General features: G+C 39.1%; 1 protein-coding gene across 1 annotated transcript in view; it reads right to left on the reverse strand.

Annotated features, from left to right (window-relative positions):
- The window catches only part of LOC126334592 (translational activator of cytochrome c oxidase 1-like), a 59419-nt gene extending 38144 nt beyond the window's left edge, over nucleotides 1-21275 (reverse strand). The window contains exons 1-3 of the mRNA XM_049996985.1: nucleotides 21035-21275; nucleotides 16950-17062; nucleotides 9980-10113 (exon numbers count right to left, since the gene is read on the reverse strand). Coding sequence (XP_049852942.1) covers nucleotides 9980-10113; nucleotides 16950-17062; nucleotides 21035-21218 — 431 coding nt within the window. The 5' untranslated portion in view covers nucleotides 21219-21275. The remainder of the gene's footprint in view (nucleotides 1-9979; nucleotides 10114-16949; nucleotides 17063-21034) is intronic.
- Nucleotides 21276-22611: the final 1336 nt, after the last annotated feature.

The raw sequence follows: 22611 nt of genomic DNA on the forward strand, positions 1-22611 counted from the left end.
TAACATAGCTGACACATCCAATACAATTGTGCTAAATGGTCTATAGCTGAATAAGTAAATAAAATAAATAATAAAAAATAAAAGAATCAGGTGGGATTAGACATTATCAAATTGCTTGCTCCAATTACAATATGTATATCACTGGCAAAGGGAGATATCAGCATAGTCATAAAAATCTGAATGTCAGTTGCATCTCTTGCAAATGCTTTCATATCTATGAAGTACAGTTATGAAAGTAGCCTATAACTGAAAGTATAATAACGTGCATCCCAAATGTTGCAAGGAGTGTCCTACATACATATGGAAGAGAATTTCAGGTACAGTCACCAATAATATTATCATAAAAATACTTTCCAAGTATAACACATGCAATGTAAATATTAATACTTTTGGATTAAAGGAAACCACTCACAGAAAAGCAAAAGCACCCCCCCCCCCCCACACACACACACACACGTGCACATATGCCCTTCCATGGTACCAGCTGGACTAACAGTGCCAACATTGTAATTTGGCAGGTTCACTGTTTGTGGTGGGGGTAGTTTTTGGTGGGGTGGGTAGAGGTAGATGGAGGTGGGAGGCAGGAAGAGTGACTGGGGTTAGGTGGCTAGCAGCTCAGAGAGGCAGATGGTTTGGCAGCTAGGAATGTGAGAGTGAGCAGTGTCAGGTATATAGGTCAGATACGGAATGCACAATTGTAGGGGCCAGTGGGGAGCAGCACATGCTGAAATCAATGTAGGGACATGAGTTGAGAGGGTGTAACATGAGGAAGAGGAAACTGCTGGGTGAAGGATGAAGGAACAGTGCATTACCTTATGCTGCAGCTGTGTCAATTACAGGAACAGAGAATGTGTCGTAAGGATAACTTCCATCTGTGTAGTTCAGAGAAGCTGGTAGTGGAGGGAAGGACCCATATGGCCCAGGTCATGAAGCAGCCATTGAAATGTGGAAGTTTTTTCAGCTGGATATTGTGGTCAACTTTGTTCTTGGCAACAGTTTAAAAGTGGTCATCTATGTGGTAGTCATACTGACATAAAAATCCGTGCGGGGTTTGCTGCAGAATTAGTATATGTCATGGCTGCTTTCTCAGGTGACCCTGCATCTTATGAGGTAGGATAAGCCTGCAACAGGACAGGAGTAGGAGAGTCTAATTTGGGCAGACTGGGCAGGTCTTTCACCTTGGTCTGACATATGGATATTGTCTTTGTGTCATGGGGTTGAGTGTAAGAGTGGCATAAGAACGGACTAGGATGTTGTGTAGGATGGAACACAACTTTAGGCAGGGTGCGAAGGATCTTGGGTAGGATGTCTCTCATTTTAGGGCAGGATGAGAAATAAAGCCTTGGCGAAGAATATGGTTCAGTTGTTCTAGTCCAGAGTAATACTAGGTGATGAGGGGGAATTCCTTTGTAACTGGTTCTTATATGTAGCAGAACAATTTTAAAAAAAAATTGTCTTCTGGAGGGTGGAGTGGGGTGTGTGTGTGTGTGGGGGGGGGGGGGGGGAGGGTTATGGTGTGGAAAATCTTTGTGGATTAGGTTTTGGGGGTATTGGCTGTCTGTGAAGGCTTTCATGAGGCCTTGGGCATATTGGGCAAGGGAGTTCTCACGACTGCAAATGTGTGCTCCGTGAGTTGCTAGGTTGTGTAGGAGGGATTTTTTGTTGTGACAGCCTTGCCACTTGTGTTTGACTCATATGCAGTGACAGGAACTCCCTTGCTCAGTATACTGAAGGCCTCAAGAAGGCCTTCACAGACAGGCAATACCCCACAAAGCTAGTCCACAAACTGATTTCCCATGCCACATCCTCACACACCTCCAATCCTCTCATCGCACCCAAGAATTAGCTACAATGGAGTGTCCCCCTCGTCACCTAATATCACTTTTGAGTTGAACAACTGAACCATATTCTTTGCCAGAGCTTTGATTATCTCTCATCCTGCCCTGAAATGAGAGACAGCCTGCCCAGAATCCTTCCCAATCCTCCTAAATTGCTTTTCCATCATCCAGCCAACCTACACATCATCCGAGTCCATCTCTATGTCACTCTCACTCCCAACCCCTTGCCACAGGGATAATATCCCTACGTCACGCCAAGTGCAAGAACTTCCCAATCCATCCACCCAGAACCTCCTACTCCTGTCCTGTGGCAGTGTTATTCTGGGCCATCATAGGCCAGGCCACCTGAGAAAGAAGCCATCAAATACCAGGTCTGCTGTAAACACTACACAGCTTTTAATGTCAGTACGATTACCATTAGCTGTCCATCAGGATGGAAAATCACTGAAAAACTGTTGCCAAGAACAAATCTGAAATCCCCTCACCCCCTCCCAATTCACGTCGCCATGTCACCTTCAGCTTGCGCCACTACCCTCTGCCCCCAGCAATCATACACTACATACTAGCCCACATACCTCCCACCACTTGCACCAGAATTCCTAGCCAGTAAACTGGCTGCCTCCCTCAAAGCTGTTACCCACCCATGCCCAGCCATCTCCCTCTGCCAATGCCACCTGACAACCAGCCCACCTGCTAAAATACAGCATCGGCATTGTAGTCCAGCTGGCACCAAAGCACAGCTTTTGTGTGTGCGTGCGTGTGTGTGTGTCTAAAATCTCAAGTAGTGCCTACTTCTACAAATAGCATTACAAACACACTGGCAATCCAAGACATGTTAGGGCATCAGGTGACTGAAGAATATTTATTGAACAGAAATGAACTGTCATTATAATATGATGATGACCTTATAGTGAATGGATAGTGTTTCCATCCTTGAGTTCTATTGTATATAGACTATTTCATGTGTGGCATCACATGTCGACTGATAATTTAATTTGTATGCCACAGTGCCTGCAACGTAGTCTACAGTGTTAAGTATATGTAAGTATAGAAGATAACTTATGTCTAATTTAAGTCTTTGTTATTATTATGCTTGTGAGCTCTATCAGCAATATATAAGCAATGTAGTACTCTTCTATTTTGGTGTGTTCTTTTATAGGAGCTTAATAATGACCTGATCATCGAAAGTGGTCAATCGTGTGCTACACAAATGACATCAAGATGCCTACAATGGAGAAGATTTTCTTTTAGAATAAAAACTAACTGAGACCTCAATATTTGCTGAAACAATGCCACTCATATGATTCAAGGCTATCTCCACATATTTACGCTTTGCTACTAATTCACTAAAAACACAACATTATACCGAGCGAGGTGGCGCAGTGGTTAGCACACTGGTTCAGTTGTTCTAGTCCAGAGTAATACTAGGTGATGAGGGGGAATTCCTTTGTAGCTGGTTCTTATATGTAGCAGAACAATTTTAAAAAAAAAATTGTTTTCTGGAGTGTGGAGTGGGGTGTGTGTGTGTGGGGGGGGGGGGGGGGGGGGGAGGGTTATGGTGTGGGAAATCTTTGTGGATTAGGTTTTGGGGGTATTGGCTGTCTGTGAAGGCTTTCATGAGGCCTTGGGCATATTGGGCAAGGGAGTTCTCACGACTGCAAATGTGTACTCCGTGAGTTGCTAGGTTGTGTAGGAGGGATTTTTTGTTGTGACAGCCTAGCCACTTGTGTTTGACTTATATGCAGTGACAGGAACTCCCTTGCTCAGTATACTGAAGGCCTCAAGAAGGCCTTCACAGACAGGCAATACCCCACAAAGCTAGTCCACAAACTGATTTCCCATGCCACATCCTCACACACCTCCAATCCTCTCATCACACCCAAGATACATCAAGATACAGCCTACAATGGAGAAGATTTTCTTTTAGAATAAAAACTAACTGAGACCTCAATATTTGCTGAAACAATGACACTCATAAGATTCAAGGCTATCTCCACATATTTACGCTTTGCTACTAATTCACTAAAAACACAACATTATACCGAGCGAGGTGGCGCAGTGGTTAGCACACTGGACTTGCATTCGGGAGGACGATGGTTCAATCCCGTCTCCGGCCATCCTGATTTCGGTTTTCTGTGATTTCCCTAAATCGTTTCAGGCAAATGCCGGGATGGTTCCTTTGTAAGGGCACGGCCAATTTCCTTCCCAATCTTTCCCTACCTCGAGCTTGCGCTCCGTCTCTAATGACCTCGTTGTCGACGGGACGTTAAACACTAACCACCACCACCACACAACATTATAAACTGAGAAAGGTAAGACCAGTCATTTCACAACAGCTCGATATATTTCGAAGAGTATATGTTCCAGGCAACAACACTAACAATGGCGATGGCCCGTAGAAGTTTAGTGGTACACTTTCCTATCTTCAATACAATCAACCAAAGAGAGCCGGATTTGGCATAAAGACATATAAAGTCTGCTTTTCAGAGAATGGGAAAGCTATAATCCGAAGAATCTATATTCAAAAAGAGAAGGAAAGTGTTGCTGTATCTGTCAAATTTCCACCAAGTGGAAAGCCTGGGCTCTAATTGTGAGAGACACTGTTTGCAAAGTGGAAAACTATTTTCATGGACAACTGGTACAGCTCTCTGAACTTGTTCAAAAAGTAGCTCAACAGCAGCACTCGGGCCAGCTGGACTGCAAGACCAACAAAGAAACATATGTCAACTGTCTTTGGTGGAGACAGGGAGACCTAACATTCGTATTGTAAAACAATATTGTTACAGTGAAATGGGCTGATAGGTAAAATATTCCCCTCTTGTTGATGCTTCATGGCAGACCGAAGTATGTGTAGGTGCATAAACATGAAGAAATGAAGCTGAGACCTATTGTTTTATTGATTACAACAAAGGAATGAATGGAGTTGATACACACAAATAGTGTCTGTTCTCATATCCACTTATGAGGATATATGCCAAGGGGTACAGGAAGATACACAGTATTTCTATCTCCTGGATATACTGATGCAAAATGCAGGTGTAACATATCATGTACTGAACCCAGCACCTATGTCATCAACAATGTTCTGGATCAATGTGGCAGAGCAGCTCTTGAAGAGAGTTACTTTCGCTGTATACACCTTTAAGGGACAACCAAGGAAAGCAGAATATACACAGAACACTGGTCCCCCTAGAAGATTATGATATCTGTTTTGAATATAACATGTGTAAAGTTACCTGTGGACAAACATATCAAGATATACCATACACAACTAAACAGTCTGTGAGTATTAATGACAAATTAAAAACGATTCATGGTGTACCATAAACCCTGGGACTATGCCTGTATGATGATAATTTTATATTTTTCTTAACAAGTACAATTTCTTCATATTTCATACATAATCATGTATACTTTGAAGAACAAAAACATACAGTAAAAACATTTGTATCCCTATGACAAACGTATTCTAAAAAAAATAAAAACTATGGAAATTGGTTAAAACTTACGAAACCCAGAAGCTGTAACATCTGAACATCATTATTCCCCCACGAAACAGGGTTAGGACTATGTATCCTATCTTTCCGACACTAAGAAATTTAACTGTTCTTCAAACTTCCTAGCTTTAAACTCCCTTAAAAAATTTAAAAAAATAAAAATCGTCACAAGCCTTCCCCCCCCCCCCCCCTCTCTCTCTCTCTCTCTCTCTCTCTCTCTCTCTCTCTCTCTCTCTCTCTTTGTGTGTGTGCGTGTGGGGAGGGGGGGGGGGGGGAAAGGTAAGGGGGAGGGCGGAGGGGAGGCAGTGGAGACTGGAGGATGCGTATGCATGTTCACAAGCACTTCTCATCGCACGAACTTTCCATTTTCTATTTTTTAAAGGAACACACCACAATTTGAATGTTTTATTGTTTCTTTAAGTACAACCTGGGTTTCAGCCTTTTAGGCTATTTTCAAATATTTGCTAAAAACAAAAACTGCATGCAGTAAGACCACACAAAATTTCTAAAGATGTAAAACACCTTAAACAATGAATGTAAATTGGTGTATAATTATGAAATATGTACTTACATTTATGTCTTTAACATATATTGCAGGAAACATAACATGTTGCCAGGCTCAAAGTTGGCTACAAATTAAGAAAAATATTGGTTCCCCATGAAATGCCAGATGTAAAATCACCACCTAGTAACAAGTACGTAACCATGGAAGCACGTGATATTTAGTAAAAACCGGCTTACATTGGTAAGTAAAAGGTTAGCACAGGTCCTGAAAACATAATGATAGTGAAATCAAAGAATATGAGCAATAGAGCAATTAAATACTAAAATGGCACAGCATCATAGATATATGACTATTAATGTTAAATATCTTCAGACTATACATAACTATCTAACTGTCCATGATGGCCAACTTTGAGCTTGATAAGATGTTAAGTGTCCTGCAATATATGTTAAAGGCACAAAATGTAAGTACATATTTGGTAATTACTCCAATTTTCATTCATTGTTTAAGACATTTTACATCTTTTGACATTTTAAATGTTCTTACTGTACACAATTTTTGCTTTTAGTAAATATTTGAAAATAAAATAAAAGGCCTAAATCTGGGTTGTACTTAAACAAACAATAAAACATTCAAATGGTGGTGTGTTCCTTTAAAAAAATATTGTATGACTGTTGCTCAAAACATCAAAAACTGCTTACTTTCCATTTTCTCTTGTCATCTACCTGTAATTACCTCTGCACTTGACAAATTTATAATATCTCTGCTGCTTTCCCACTGGTTCCCTCACTATAAGATTTACCAATACAACAAGGTCTTTCACAATTCTAAAGTTATTCCTGTATAGAGCCCAAGTACCCAAATGGAATTTCATAATTACACATCCAGTTTGATATACTGTTACACAGCTACAATATTTAACAGATCACTGCTTAATATACAATGAAGTGCTAAAGAAACTGGTATAGGCAAGCATATTCAAATACAGAGATGTATAAACAGGCAGAGTACAGGGCTGTGGTCGACAATGCTCATACGAGACAACAAGTCTGGCACAGTTGTTACAGCACTTGCTGCTGCTACAATGGCAGTTAATCAAGACTTAAGTGAGTTTGAACATGGTGTTATAGTCAGGGCACATGAGACTGGACACAGCATCTCCGAGATAGCGATGAAGTGGCAATTTTCCCATGCGACCATTTCACGAGTGTACCATGAATATCTGGAATCTGGTAAAACATCAAACCTCCAACATCGCTGCAGCCGGAAAAGATCCTGCAAGAATGGGACCAATGACAACTGAAGAGAATCATTCAACATTGCAGAAGTGCAACCCTTCCACAAATTTCTGCAGATTTCAATGCTGGGCCATCAACAATTGTCAGTATGTGAACCATTCAATGAAACATCATTGATATGGGCTTTCAGAGCTGAAGAGCCACTCTTTTACCCTTGATGACTGTATGACACAAAGCTTTATTCCTCACCTGGGCTCGTCAACATCAACATTGGACTGTTGATGAATGGGAAAGTGTTGCCTCCTTGAATGAGTCTCGTTTCAAATTGTATCGAGCGCATGGATGTTTATGGGTTTGGCGACAACCTCATGAATCTATGAACACTGCATGTCAGCAGGGGACTGTTCAAGCTGCTGGAGACTCTGTAATGGGGTGGGACGTGTGCAGTTGGAGTGATATGAGGCCTCTGATCGAGTCTAGATACGATTATTGTCAGGTGACAGATAAACATCTGGTCTGATCGCCTGCATCCATTCATGTCCATTGTGCATTCTGACGGACTTGGGCAATTCCAATGGGACACTGTGACACCCCATTTGTCAGAATTGCTACAGAGTGGCTCCAGGAACACTCCTCTGAGTTTAAACACTGTCTTTGGCCAAAAAAACTCCACAGACATGAACAGCATTGAGCATGTCTGGGATGCCTTTCAACGTTCTGTTCAGAAGAGATTTCCACGCCCTCGTACTCTTATGGATTTATGGACAGTCCTGCAGGATTCATGGTATCATTTCCCTCCAGCACTACTTCAGACATTAATTGAGTCCATGCCACATCATGTTGCGGCACTTTTGTGTGCTCGCACAGGCCCCTACACAGTATTAGGCAGGTGTACCAGTTTCTTTGACTCTTCAGTGTATAAGAATCACATTTCTAAGTGCTTATTTTTTTCGTTGCAAGTAGCAATGTCTGCATGTTTACCAGTAAACTACAAATGAATTTAATATTCATTAGTCTTTGCATGTACCTCACAGACTATATACAAAACGCAGAAACCTTAGCCTCAATACGTCTCCCAAAATTACAATAAAATACGAGTAATCAAGTGAGAGTAAGAAATCTCATATTTATGAGTGTATAATGCAATTAATGAATTCATACTTTCCAACAATAAAAGTGTAACTCACAAGTCACATACCAGTTTCCCAATGAGTGACTCTTCAACAAGAAGAATTCTGGCTGCCAAACAGTACAGCGAGGGGGTGCAAGCCGCCAAAGTGGCATCAAATCAAAACACTTGCACCAGACTGGCATTCACACGACATTTAGCTGATGTATTTAGACCACAGAGCAGCAAGTGTACCACCAACTGAGGAGGGAGACAGATGTGTAAAGCACAACAAAACATTCACACATATATATATTACAGAGAAAAACATATTAGCAGCTTTGAAACTGGGGAGCAGGAGGAAATGAGTGCGGTAAACTAAGCCTTCAAATGTGAAAAGAAAAACAATAAATAAGTATGAGAACTGAGAGTTTTAAAATTGAAGAAAATACAGAAGAATGTAGACCATTAAAATATGATACTGGGAAATGTTTGGTCAGGTACATGTTCTTTAAAACTATATCCTCGTCAACAACTAGCTACAGAAGAATCAAGAATTATCTTTTCCTACTTCCATTTATTTCAGACACATATATAATAACATATTTTATACCATCAGTTTAAATAGCAACTGATCTCCTACTAACTACAGCTAAAATAGGCCAAGTTGTCATTATCTTGAAGGCTGATTAGAACAGTGCCTTAATAGGCAAGGTCCTATTAGAGATAGTGTCCACTCCTGGTAGCTGAATGGTTAGAGTGACGGAATGTCATACCTAACGGCACAGGTTTGATTCCCGGCTGGGTCAGAGATTTTCTCCACTCAGGAACTGGGTTTGTGTTGTCCCTATCATCAACATTTCATCTCCATTTTGACATGCAAGTCACTGAAGTGGCGTCAGCTCGAAAGACTTGCACCAGGCGAATGGTCTACCCACTGTGACGCCCTAGCCATATGGCATTTCCATTAGAGATGGTATGCTGTTGTCTTCTTCCAACCTTTGACCTGACTTACCCAGGCAGTTATAGGGAATCTACGTTTTAATCAGTATTCCAAACCAGGTTGCAACTCAGCATTTTTCATATTAACAAACTTTGCAACAGATGAAAGCATTGGCAAGTGTCAGGCAAAAGTTCTAAGACCGAATGATACTTTCTCAAAACTTATGATTTACGAAAAGCGATAAATTTGAGATACACAGAAAACTTCCCTTGAAGTAACCTGATATCTAGGACTTATCCAACACAAATTAAACCCCCTGACAATGACCAAAATGCTAAAAAAGTTTGTTTACCACCTAATGTACTATGGTGCAACACACTGACAATCCAACAGCATACGAAAAACTGAAAAAGTAATAATTCAAAAATATTTCTAGTGGTTTGATGTTTCTTCCAGATATCTACAGAAAGATGTGGAACTTTTTTCTTTATATAGTAACGGAAAGCTATGTTATCATGGAAGTTACATTTTATAAACAGGTGGTATTGTGTTGCTCCTGGAGATACTATCTGCCGCAATTTAAAAATTCCTGGTGTTGTTTTGCACTCTGTGTCATGTCTCACATTGAGAACATAAAATTATGCTGTAGAGAGTACATAAGTTAAACTGTCGGCCAAAATGAGGCACCTATTACAAAAAAAAAATTAAAAAAATAATCCAGACACACAGCTGTTATCAACACTTTTTAGATTATTGATTTTCCCTACTTACCTTTATCACACATCACATTAAAACACAGGAAAAGACAACAAGTGCTGGAATGAAAGTACATCAAGATTTAATAACTAACCTTGTCTTCTTTATGATTGTCAGTAATTCTGTTCTTGTTTTTGCCAAGTTATCAGTTAACACTGAGACAAGCATCAGTGAGCCTGCAGGACCCTTCAACTCTATGAGACCAGGTTTGCTAGCCACTTTTGAATTCTGCAAACACAGAGGGGAATTACACATATACATTTACCAACTTGAAATACAAATTCTGCAAATTAATCAAACAGTTGTGTTTGGCAGCTTTTGCAATAAAACAACGCATAAAGTCTATACTGAGTTTCAGTGAAAAAAGGGTTTATTTTGCATAATCAGGCCATGTGAATGGAAGCATCCGATTCCATCCATCTGCTTTGACCCATGACTTGGATGTGCTGTGTTACATGACATCACTGTGGCATGGTGTTTTTGAGTCAGGACGTGTTTGTAGATGTGTTGTAGTGTTTGGTAGGTGCTCTTGTGAAGTTGGTTGTGTTACAAGTGGTAGTTGATCATTTGACTTTGCATAACAATTCTGTGAATTAGTTGTTGGAAGGATTTGCTGTCTAGCCAGTGAGTTATTCCAATTTATTGTTTTACAGTTTACACATTCTTGTTTGCTTTAGGTACGATAAATGTCATGTTTTTGCTATGGACCGAAATTTAATACAGTTCTTCTTCTTCTTTTTTTTCTTTCTTTAGGTGATGGATATGATGGGAAAGTTTAACAGTTATTTGCTCCAGAAAGTGCTGGGCAATGATATGATGATGACTATAAGATTGTTGCAGGGGTTTGGCTTGACTTCTGACTACTTGACATGTAATGCGTGTAATGAGATCAAAAAGCTGACTAGCATTCCAGCTCGGACCAGGAACCTGTTATGTGGTGGTTTCACCTTTGGCAGTCTAACTGATGAGGGATCTATGTCTACATCTATACTCTGCAAACAATTGTGAGGTGCTTAGAAGAGGGAACATCCCACTGTACCAGTTATTAGGGTTTCTTCCTGTTCCTTTCATACAGGTTGTTTCAAAAATGACCAGTATATTTAAAACGGCAATACAAACTAAACGAGCTGCGACAGAAATACACCGTTTGTTGCAATATGCTTAGGACAACAGTACATTTTCAGGCAGACAAACTTTCGAAATTACAGAAGTTACAATTGTCAACAACAGATGGCGCTGCGGTCTGGGAAATCTATAGTACGATATTTTCCACATATCCACCATGTGTAGCAATAATATGGCGTAGTCTCTGAATGAAATTACCCGAAATCTTTGACAACGTGTCTGGCGGAATGGTTTCACATGCAGATGAGATGTACTGCTTCAGCTGTTCAATTGTTTCTGGATTCTGGCGGTACACCTGGTCTTTCAAGTGTCCCCACAGAAAGAAGTCACAGGGGTTCATGTCTGGCGAATAGGAAGGCCAATCCACGCCGCCTCCTGTATGTTTTGGATAGCCCAAAGCAATCACACGATCATCGAAATATTAATTCAGGAAATTAAAGACGTCGGCCATGCAATGTGGCCGGGCACCATCTTGCATAAACCACAAGGTGTTCGCAGTGTCGTCTAAGGCAGTTTGTACCGCCACAAATTCACGAAGAATGTCCAGATAGCGTGATGCAGTAATCATTTCGAATCTGAAAAATGGGCCAATGATTCCTTTGGAGGAAATGGCGGCCCAGACCAGTACTTTTTGAGGATGCAGGGACGATGGGACTGCAACATGGGGCTTTTCGGTTCCCCATATGCGCCAGTTCTGTTTATTGACGAAGCCGTCCAGGTAAAAATAAGCTTCGTCAGTAAACCAAATGCTGCCCACATGCATATCACCGTCATCAATCCTGTGCACTATATCGTTAGCGAATGTCTCTCGTGCAACAATGGTAGCGACGCTGAGGGGTTGCCGCATTTGAATTTTGTATGGATAGAGGTGTAAACTCTGGCGCATGAGACGATACGTAGACGTTGGCGTCATTTGGACCGCAGCTGCAACACGGCGAACGGAAACCCGAGGCCGCTGTTGGATCACCTGCTGCACTAGCTGCGCGTTGCCCTCTGTGGTTGCCGTACGCGGTCGCCCTACCTTTCCAGCACGTTCATCCGTCACATTCCCAGTCCGTTGAAATTTTTCAAACAGATCCTTTATTGTATCGCTTTTCGGTCCTTTGCCACATTAAACCTCCGTTGCAAACTTCGTCTTGTTGCAACAACACTGTGTTCTAGGCAGTGGAATTCCAACACCAGAAAAATCCTCTGTTCTAAGGAATAAACCATGTTGTCCACAGCACACTTGCATGTTGTGAACAGCACACGCTTACAGCAGAAAGACGACGTACATAATGGCGCACCCACAGACTGCGTTGTCTTCTATATCTTTCACATCACTTGCAGCGCCATCTGTTGTTGAAAATTGTAACCACTGTAATTTCGAAAGTTTGTCCGCCTGAAAATGTACTGTTGTCCCAAGCATATTGCAACAAACAGTGTATTTCTATCACTGCTAGTTTAGTTTTTATTGCCGTTTCAAATATACCGGTCATTTTTGAAACACCCTGCATATGGAGTGCAGGAAGAATGAATGATTGAATATCTCTGTGTGTGCAGTAATTGTTCTAATCTTATCCACACAACCCCTGTGTGGGAGAGTCATAGGGGATTGTAGCATATTCCTAGAGTTACCATTTAAAGCCGTTCTTGATTCTTTGTTAATAGACTTTCTCGGGATAGTTTATCTTCAAGAGTCTTCCAGTTTAGTTCCTTCAGTATCTCTGTAACACTCTCACAAGGATCAAAGCAACCTGTGACCAATCATGCTGGCCTTCTCTGTACACGTTCAATACCCCTGTTAGTCCCATTTGTTATGGTCCCACACACTTGCAGCAATATTCTAGGGCAGGTCGCATGACTGATTTGTAAGCAATCTCCTTTTTAGACTGAGTGCAATTCCCCAGTATTCTACCAATAAACCAAAGTCTGCCACCTGCTTTAATCGCAATTGAGCCTATGTGATTATTCCACTTCATATTCCTACAAAGTGTTACACCCAGGTATTTGAATGAGTTTCAGTTCCAACAGTGACTCATTGATGTTACAGTCATAGACTACTATGTCTTTTCTTGTTTTGTTTTGCAAAGCACACAGTTTCTGAACATTTAGAGCAAGTTATCAATCTTTGCACCACCTTGAAATCTTATCAAAATATGACTGCATATCTATGCTGATTCTTTCAGATACTACTTCATTATAGATAACTGCATCATCTGCACAAAAAAAACCCTGATGTTACTATTAATACTGTCTGCGAAGTCAATAATATACAACATGAACAGCAACATTCATAACACACTTCCCTGGGGCACACCTGAATTTATTTCTACACCTGAAAAGGATTCTCTATCCAAGATAACATGCTGCATCCACCTTATCAAAAAGTCTTCAACTCAGTCACAAATTTCACTTGATATTCTATATGATCAAATTTATTGACAATAAGGGTAGATAGGGCAATGAGTCAAATGCTTTTCGGAAATCAAGAAATACTGCATCTACCTAACTGCCCTGATCCAAAGCCTTCAGTATGTCACGTGAGAAAAGTGCAAGTTGGGTTTCACATGATCTATGTTTTCGGAATCCATCCTGGATGGCAATGAGGAGATCATTCTGCTCAAGATACCTCATTGTGTTTGAGCTCAGAATATAATCCAAGATTCTATAATAAATCATCATCAATGAGGACAGTAGTTTTGTGGATCACTTCTACTGTCCTGGTTTGAGCTATTTACGTTGGCCATCAGCAAGATTGCTGTACTTACATATTATTTCTGTTATCATTCATCTTTACATTTTTGTGGGCACGAGACAGGAGTGACTGTGTAAAGCATTTTGGATTGGGTTTCTTTTTGTAGAAAAGTGTGCACTGACTATGGGTTGGGTGGGGTTGGGGGAGAAGACCAGACAGTGAGGTCATAGGTCTCATCGGCTTAGGGAAGGACAGGGAAGGAAGTTGGACGTGCCCTTTCAAAGGAACCACCCCAGCATTTGCCTGGAGCGATTTAGTGAAATCACAGAAAACCTAAATCAGGATGGCCGGATGCGGGATTGAACCGTCGTCCTCCCAAATGCAAGTCCAGTGTGCTAGCGACTACGCCACCTCGCTCGGTCACTAAGTATGTGAAGTACAGGAGGAAGTTGGGAGGGCTGGGCTGCTTTAGAGGAGGGGCAACCACGGCGACATAGTGCTATTTGTCAATGACATTTTGAGTTTTGGTATCATTGGTTTCATTTTCTAGGTATTGATGGTTTTGTTTAAGCTACATAGGTCAAGTGAAATCTATGGTACCACATTTTGGAGTTGTGTCTGGTATCAAGGGGCAACATCTGAACTAAATAGGTATGTAAAATGTAAGAATCCTGTGTTGTTTGTGGTGTTATGCCATATGTTGAGAATTTTTTTATTTTATTTTGAGGATAATATTTTTTTGCAATGGTGCTATTTTGCATATCGCATATTTAGCTTGTGCCCACCCTAAACCCCCAGCTTCCTGTGGTTTTCCTATTAGTTCCAGTATTCTCATGTTGTTTTGAGTTTTGTTCACATATGTATGTATTGACATTATGGTCGCCACGTGTATATGCTGGAAATACAGGTGTCCACCATCTTGATGACATCATGTGGGGTGGAATCAGAAGGGTGGAACCTGACATTTTTGTAATACCATATTGTGAAAAGTAAATAAGCAAACAATTGCCGAAGAGGTCTTGAATTCTTACATTAATTTCCCAACATGTTTACACATTTTTAGTATTTAAAGTCAATAATAAGGTAAATTTTGGGTTAACAGTTATTTACACAACCAAGAGACGAAAGCAATTTTTATGTTGGTATTGCCTTTTTGTCTAATGTTCACAGTGGGGCTGTTCTTTGTGTTACAAAGATTTTCAACAGACTGCTGGCAGGTATAATGTAAGGAATTAGGACTCTTCACAATTAAAAAAAAAAAAAAAAAAAAAAAAAAAAAAAAAAAAAAATTATGACTTACCCAAAAGCCAACAAACTCTTGACAAAATAATGTCATGTAACAATATTGGCTGCAAAAGAGGAGTAACATCATTACAGCATACGGAAAATCATTATAGTCTGACAATTGTGACTTCATATTAAGCAAGCATCCGTAAATCAACAAAAGCTTTTTGGAATAAATCAGGAAGCAGTTACAGGTTTGTTTCCTCCTCTTAAGTAGCAGCTTCCCAGCTTGTTTCACTTAGAGCCTCTGTGAGTAAAAAACCCAGCAAGGGCATACAATGAGTCAGACAACTGAAATATTAAGAGGTGGGGTTCCAATTCCCATCCAGTCATTTAGCTTTAGATTTTGCATTATAGGGAAAAACTCATATCAATCCTTTGAAAAGAGGCTGGCCTACTTTATTCCCAATCTTTGTCACACCTCAGCTTGTAACTCATCTCTAATGTCTTCACCATTCACATGGAATTAGATCCTAAACTACCTTTCCTCTAAGTATAATAATACAAAGTAATTAATTGTTACTACTGATTAAAGAATGAGTTGTCACCAGCTGCTTCTCTCTACTGATGTACCCGTTTACTCACTACACATCTTTAAAGATTTTCCTTCAATATACAATGGAAAAAAATGATCAATCAAGTAATGATCTAAAAATACTGTATACAATACACTGACAAAAAAGTGAGCAATAAACAAATTGTTGAACTGCAAGGAAAATGAAAGTGCGGTTTCATATTTACTACAGCTTATGGACTGTTAACCTTAAGTTATCAGCACTCTGTATTCAATGATTGTATTTTTTTTATAAATATGGAAGAATAGTTAGGGCTAAAACACAGCCCCACCACAAGACTCATTTTGTTCTGCATACGCCAAGGATTTTATAATTAATCCAACAAAAGAAGCAATGGTACTAAGCCACACGACGAAAATATATTTAAAAAAGAAACTAAAGCAAAAATTATCTTTAAATATACTAATCTAGTTAAGAAGGCATCTAAAAAATATGCTGTCCTTAACTTACCACAAAGGATGCATTGCATTTGTTGGCCTCTTTTAGACACTGTACTACGGCCTGAAGAGAATGTACACAGATGAATTCGGTTACAGTGACTCAAAATGCAGTGCCCGCTACTTGCACAACACAGTTGTACAGTGTCAGGAAATACATGTACCATCTTATTGTTAAAATCTGGTATTTCTTGTGGAACAAGTAAATACATACAGTAAATGTTTTTTTAACAATCACAGCACAAGTGCTATTATAATGCTGAATGGACAGGTAATCCCATTGACGAATTATATTCTGAATGAAATATTTGAGTCTTGGGTGAGTATTTCTGAACTGGCACTCTTTAGGAAAACTGTAAACCAGAACTAGATCTGAATATCGGCATGTGCCGTAAGTGTACAGTTTTTATCCATCTCCATCATTCATTTCATTAAATGTCTGCTATTAATCACTGTTACTACAAACCTAAAGTGTCAGTCCCCTACATCATGTCCTCGAGCATTGTAGTAATGACTCCAAGGAATGAAGAACTAATGGAGATATGAAGAGACAGATTAAAGTTCTGTGTTGGTTCATGAAACCCATTTCAGTTGTCAATTATGTCCTGCTTGTGGATGGTTGAGCTCAATGTGTAAACCCCAATACATACATCTCTCTTTGACAAAACAAAAGTATCAATGAGCCCCAAAAATACAGGGTATGAGAGATGGTCCGAGGGCGAGTGAAAGAAAGAGGGAACTATAGGCAGTAAAAGAAAGAGGGGATTAGAGGATTGATAGGGAGGAGGGAACTGGTTTAAGTGTACATGATGAATGATAAACAAGGATACATAATTAACAATATAACAATGTATGCAATACCCTAAATACAGATGAGTACAGCAACACACACTAAACAACTAATAGTTTAACTGGTTTCATAAACAAATGGAGGAATTAAATTGTGTAACCAAGATGATATATTACCTGTGCTGCTTTTATGGCATTTTCAATAGATGCTACAGGCATGTTGTTCTTTCGAGCTCTTTCAACTACTTGCGCCAACTGGACGTTGTGTTCTGGATCTGCACTTTTCCCCTCTGTAAACACAAACAATAATTATTAGTGAAATATTTGTCAATAATATTAAAATGTCAAAATTAATGTATGTAAATAAATATTAGACCAGAAGGTAAGATAAATTATTTGGAATGGATTATCTATATGTTAGTAATATCAATTTTCAACTTATGTTTTACAGTCATGAATATTATATGTAAAATTATTTTAATTTATTCACTGAAACACCAACTTTGTATTCAATATTCAGTAACTATATTAACATGCACACTAAATGCTAGTTTTTCACAAATAATTATGTTTAATTGGAACAAACTAGACACACATTCAAAACATGGTTTCTATTTTAGAGACATATTTCAGCACAAAATATTATCACGCCATTTTTCAGCCTCATTACTAACTCCTAAATCTATTCCATATAGGGCATTTGTATTTTACAGACACACTTTCCACACACAGCAATTAGTACACTTTTACAGTCTCTGTTGCCTGTCAGTTGCAAGATGGTAGGAGAGTGGACTTCATCAATGAGCTGCTTCACCATATAAGAGAATGAGTATTGGTGACTTGTTTTAGTCCTCGCTGGTAACATTTTCAAAAACTTCTGGCGTGCTGGAAAAACTTAAAGAATTTGCTGGCTGTCAAATTTCTTCCTTGGTTTATGACAGGACAGAGTGTGAACAGATGATTGTTTTTACTGCTTTAGTGGAGATGCTCTAAATGAAATAAAATATGTACTTTATACATACAGCACTGGCAGTTCAGATTACCAGAGCGTAAGTTGTTCTGATAGGTAGTAGCCTCTGTCCACTCCACTATTCTCTCTCCACAACACTTATAGGTGAAATAAGTTTACAACTACTACAAACTCCAAATTCGGACAGAAGAGTGGTTTCTAAGTTGATTTTTCACCAAAATCGTAGCCTAAGCCATTAATGAAATCTCTCTCTGACAGCATCTCTCCCAAACACATAAGCCCACCAAATTCGTAGCCTTTGCCATTAATGAAATCTCTCTCTGATAGCATATCTTCCAAGCATGTAAGCCCCAAGTGTGTGGACAAAATTAAATTCTGTGAGGTATGTTCATGTACAAAAGGCAACATGACAAAGTCATATCACAATAATCATATTTTTCTGTTTCTGATACTGCATGTCCCCATGACACAGTTTAATCACCACAATCACATTTTTCTGGTTTTGATTTTTCTTTATTGAATCACAAATACATTAAAAAGTACTCATAACAGAAATGTCAGCTCTCTGGTAGGCAGTGGGACCTCCTCACGCTATGATTTTTCATACACAAATTTCTTCCAGTTTCTGTCAAACAGCTAATCTCTCTCTCTCATTTACGTCTCCATCTACCATCCAGAATGTTGAAACATTTGTCCAAATCTGTTGAGATGATTGTAATGAAATTGGATACTGAATGGCAAAGACATCGTCTTCTACCAACTTCTGTTCATTCACAGTATGATCTTCATCCACACGTTTCTGTGGCACGAAATCACTGTAATTACAGGAGCATTCAATTTCCAATCTATCATGTGAATTCTCTAAAACATACTGCGTACCTCTATCTATGGTCACATTTCCCATGGTGCCTTGAACATCGTTTTCATACAAATAAATTCACCAAAAAACTAAACATAAATTATCAACAACTTAAATATCCACTCCAGCATCAAGAGATACCAATGCATGTTTTAAGTCTGCGTAGCTTACTAATAATTCTATACTGATGCACCTGGAGCAGAAGTTACAGTGAAATATTTGGTTTCACCCTGTTTCAATGTGTTTATTGCACAAAATTTTCATGCTGACACTAAACTCATAAAATAATGGAAATATCTGTACATCACTGAAACAATGACAAATTATAATTCACTTTTAAATAGTTAAAAATATTTCCTGCAGTGGTACTCAAAATGATGTCAAGGCTTCCATTGTTACGAGTCTTAAGTAAAATGAGCAACCACAAGCTTCCCCAAGTGGAATTGGCTGATATTTCTCTGATTTCCAGACCAGTTGACAATCTGTCTTTGCAGCTATCGTACAAGAAACAATAGTGCAAACAAGGAAATAAAAAAAAAAAAAAAAAAAAAAAAACAGGCTTGCATGCAGATGGTGTTTCCTGATGTGGGCAAAACTATTAAGTAGTAACACAAAATCTTTTCTAGATTCGTAGGTGGAGAAAGCAAGCCAAATGGTATGAGTGTTTCATTAAGACCACCGACATTATTTTAGTTCAATAAAATGAAACACATTCACGACAAAAATATGCAATTCCTTGGAGTCGTAAGACAGATTTAGAATACCTTCGCTGATTTCATAAATAATCACAGGAAAAAGGTAGGCCTCTTGAAGGAAGTGTCTAACGCAAGGAAGAATTGTATAAACCAACGCTGTAGGTGACCGCCAATAAAATGTTGGTTCTATTACGTTCATTATTGTCGGATATTACTCACTGCGTTATATCTATTATTTTACAGGCAATGCGTAATTTTTCTTTCAAGAAATATATGAGTACATAGCATTCAACTGCCAGTGACTGACACAATTTTCTTCTTCTTACTGTCCATACTTTCTGACATGTAAACTACTTTTGAAGTGTCAAAATGCACTAGAACAAATAAAAAGACGCCACACTGCACAACGCACTTGTGGTGAGACATTGCAATTCCTGGAATCAATTGTCCATGGCCCCTGGCCTGCTGAGAAGCACCACAGTCCTAGATCCAAGGATAAACCACAAAAATCCACAGCATTGCGCCATACACAAACAGATCTGTCGTGTGGGCAGATTGGTGTGATGGGCAAGGCCTGCACATTAGTAGGAAGTGAAAGGGTTCAGATCGGCAGGCCCAATCCAGGTACCAGTAGAAACGGCTTGTGGTTTTTGCCTGTCAAAGAAATTGAATCATATGGCCAGCTATTACCAAGCCAGAGGCAGCATGTTGATAAAACGAGACTATAGTGATCAATCCATGCAACAGATATGTTGTTCAAATACTCTGAGAGTCACTAATGATGAGGATACATACCAACTCACCATAATGATGATTGCTGAGCTGCAGAGAGCCACATGGAAAAGATAAATACATTTTCAGCCATAGCTTTTGTCAGAAAACAAGAGCACACACACATTCTCACACTCACTCAGGCACAACTCATGCACACATGACCCCTGTCTCTGGCCACTGTGCCGACAGTCTCTGAAAATCAGAATCAAACAAACCACCCCTAATACCTCCCTGCGTCACATAGGCAGCTAGTAGGCTTGCAGCAAGAAGTGATGGCAGCACTGACTGAAAGCTGAGGGCAGTAGTACGAAGGGGAGAAACAGTAGTAATGAGGGGAGTGGGGAAGCGGTGAACCTAGTCAGCTACACCCAGCAAGAGACGATGCGTGACACCTCAGTAAACAAACCATTTCATCTACTGAGACAAAAACAAGATTTTCCAGTGGTTTTCTATCCAAATTTCCCTAATGTGTTTGAAATTTCCTAATTTCCAGAACCTGTTGCAGCCCTGTCTTCTCAGCAAATTGCAAGAAAGTGGAGTTATGAGTGAAAACAGTTCAATTGCTGTCTTCAAAGAATACGGAATTATAACAATGAAATTGTTGGTGACTTAACTACAAATAAAAGCTAAAATACATACTTTTTCAATATTTGAAAATCGATACATAATATGACACAACCAACTTCGATTACTACAAACACGGGTGAACTAACATGTTCAGTTCTCCTCACAACACATATTTTTTCAATATCTGACAATACGGTACACAATATGACACAACCAACTTCGATTACCATTTACACAGAAGGGCAGCAATGTAAATTCGAACAAACTTTGTATTCAGTATCTCAGTAACGTATTAACCAACACTAAACAAAAACTGTGTCTATACGGCCCATCTTGTGTCTATACATACTACTTGTGGAAGACCTTAGATCAAGTTAAAACAAGCAACCTCACTTTCCTTGTACGGCCACGCGTATTAAACGTGACATTTTCGTGAAGACAGCGGATTTCTGTGAATCTTTCAAAGCCTTTATGTGCTTAATGTTTTGCCATTTGCTATGGCCAGCATTTCGCCGCCAGTTGTCCCAAATCGCTTTTTTTGTATTAGCATTAAACACTACACACCTACAAATACTGTACATTTTGTTTGTAAACAACTACATTACAGGTCAAAGATCTTAACATGTCTGTTACAGATGTCAACATTAATATATGCACAAGCAGTAGAATCGTCCATCAAAAGAACCTACACTGCAAACACCATCACTGGCTCACTGTCGTGCCAGCTGGTATAATAGACGAAAAAATTGGAAGTCGTATAACTTAAAGAAGACCGTCTAGTAGTGACACTGAGAGGCTGTGCAATAATATTGAGAACATAAAAACTTTATAAATATAATTAATTAGTTACGTATTCCGTTGATCAATCTCACGGTAACCGTTATGATGTGGAACGTACGAAGGGCATAATAAATGCTCACAAGAATGAAGGGTTTTTTTTAAGCTTAAAAGTTGTATTACCTACCCCATTATAAGAAATGGCACAAAATGTGTATATTATACGTGTAGATTTACAAATTCCTATTCAAGACTTCATCTATGGCATAGAAGGAGTTGTCAAGGAGATATCATTTCAATTTATTTTTGATACTATTACCGCCGTCTGTCAAACATTTTATTTCATCTGGTAATTTACTGAAAAGTTTTACAGCAGCTTATTTGACGCATTTCGGTGCCAAAGATAGATTATGTAGAGGATAGTAAAAGTTTTTCTTTCTTCTGGTATTATAATCAAAAATGTCACTGGTTTTTTTTAACTGCTCCATGTTGTTGAGAACTAATGTAATTTCCGAGTAAATATACTGTAACCTCTAAAAACAGATGCCTGCGAGATGTGGAGCTATGGGTCCCATACATCATTCTAACTACTTTCTTGTGAGCAGTGAATTCTCTTGCCTAAGTGTTGAGTTACCCAAAAATATTATTCTGTATGTCATCAGAGAATGAAATTATGCAACGTATGTTACCTTACTAATTTCTATATCCTCAGAATGGCAGTTATTCTGATTGCAAAAGCTGCTGAACCTAGTTGTTTTGGTAGATCCAAAATATGAAATTTCCAATGAAGATTCAAATCGATACATACATCCAAAAACTTATTATGCTCTACCCTGGCTACTGACCTCTGTTGATGTGTTATATTTATTGAAAGGACTGAACCCCCTGCATCAGAAAATTGGATGTACCAGTACTGTGTTTTTTCAACATTCAGAGTGAGCCAATTCGCAGAAAACCAATTAATAACTTTTCCAAAGACATTATTTGTATCATTTTCTATTGGAGTTTCTTTATCTGGATTAATAATGATGCTCCTATCATCAGAAAACAGTGTCAGTTTAGTTTCTTGTTTCAGATAAAAAGGGAGATCATTCTCATACATCAAGAACTGTGGACCACCTAATGTAATTTCATCCCAGTTAGATGAAGTGGCAAACTTCCTTAAATCACTTAAACCACATAAAGAAACTTTTTACT

Source organism: Schistocerca gregaria, chromosome 2 (genome assembly GCF_023897955.1).
Source record: "Schistocerca gregaria isolate iqSchGreg1 chromosome 2, iqSchGreg1.2, whole genome shotgun sequence".
Taxonomy (NCBI): Eukaryota; Metazoa; Arthropoda; class Insecta; order Orthoptera; family Acrididae; genus Schistocerca; species Schistocerca gregaria.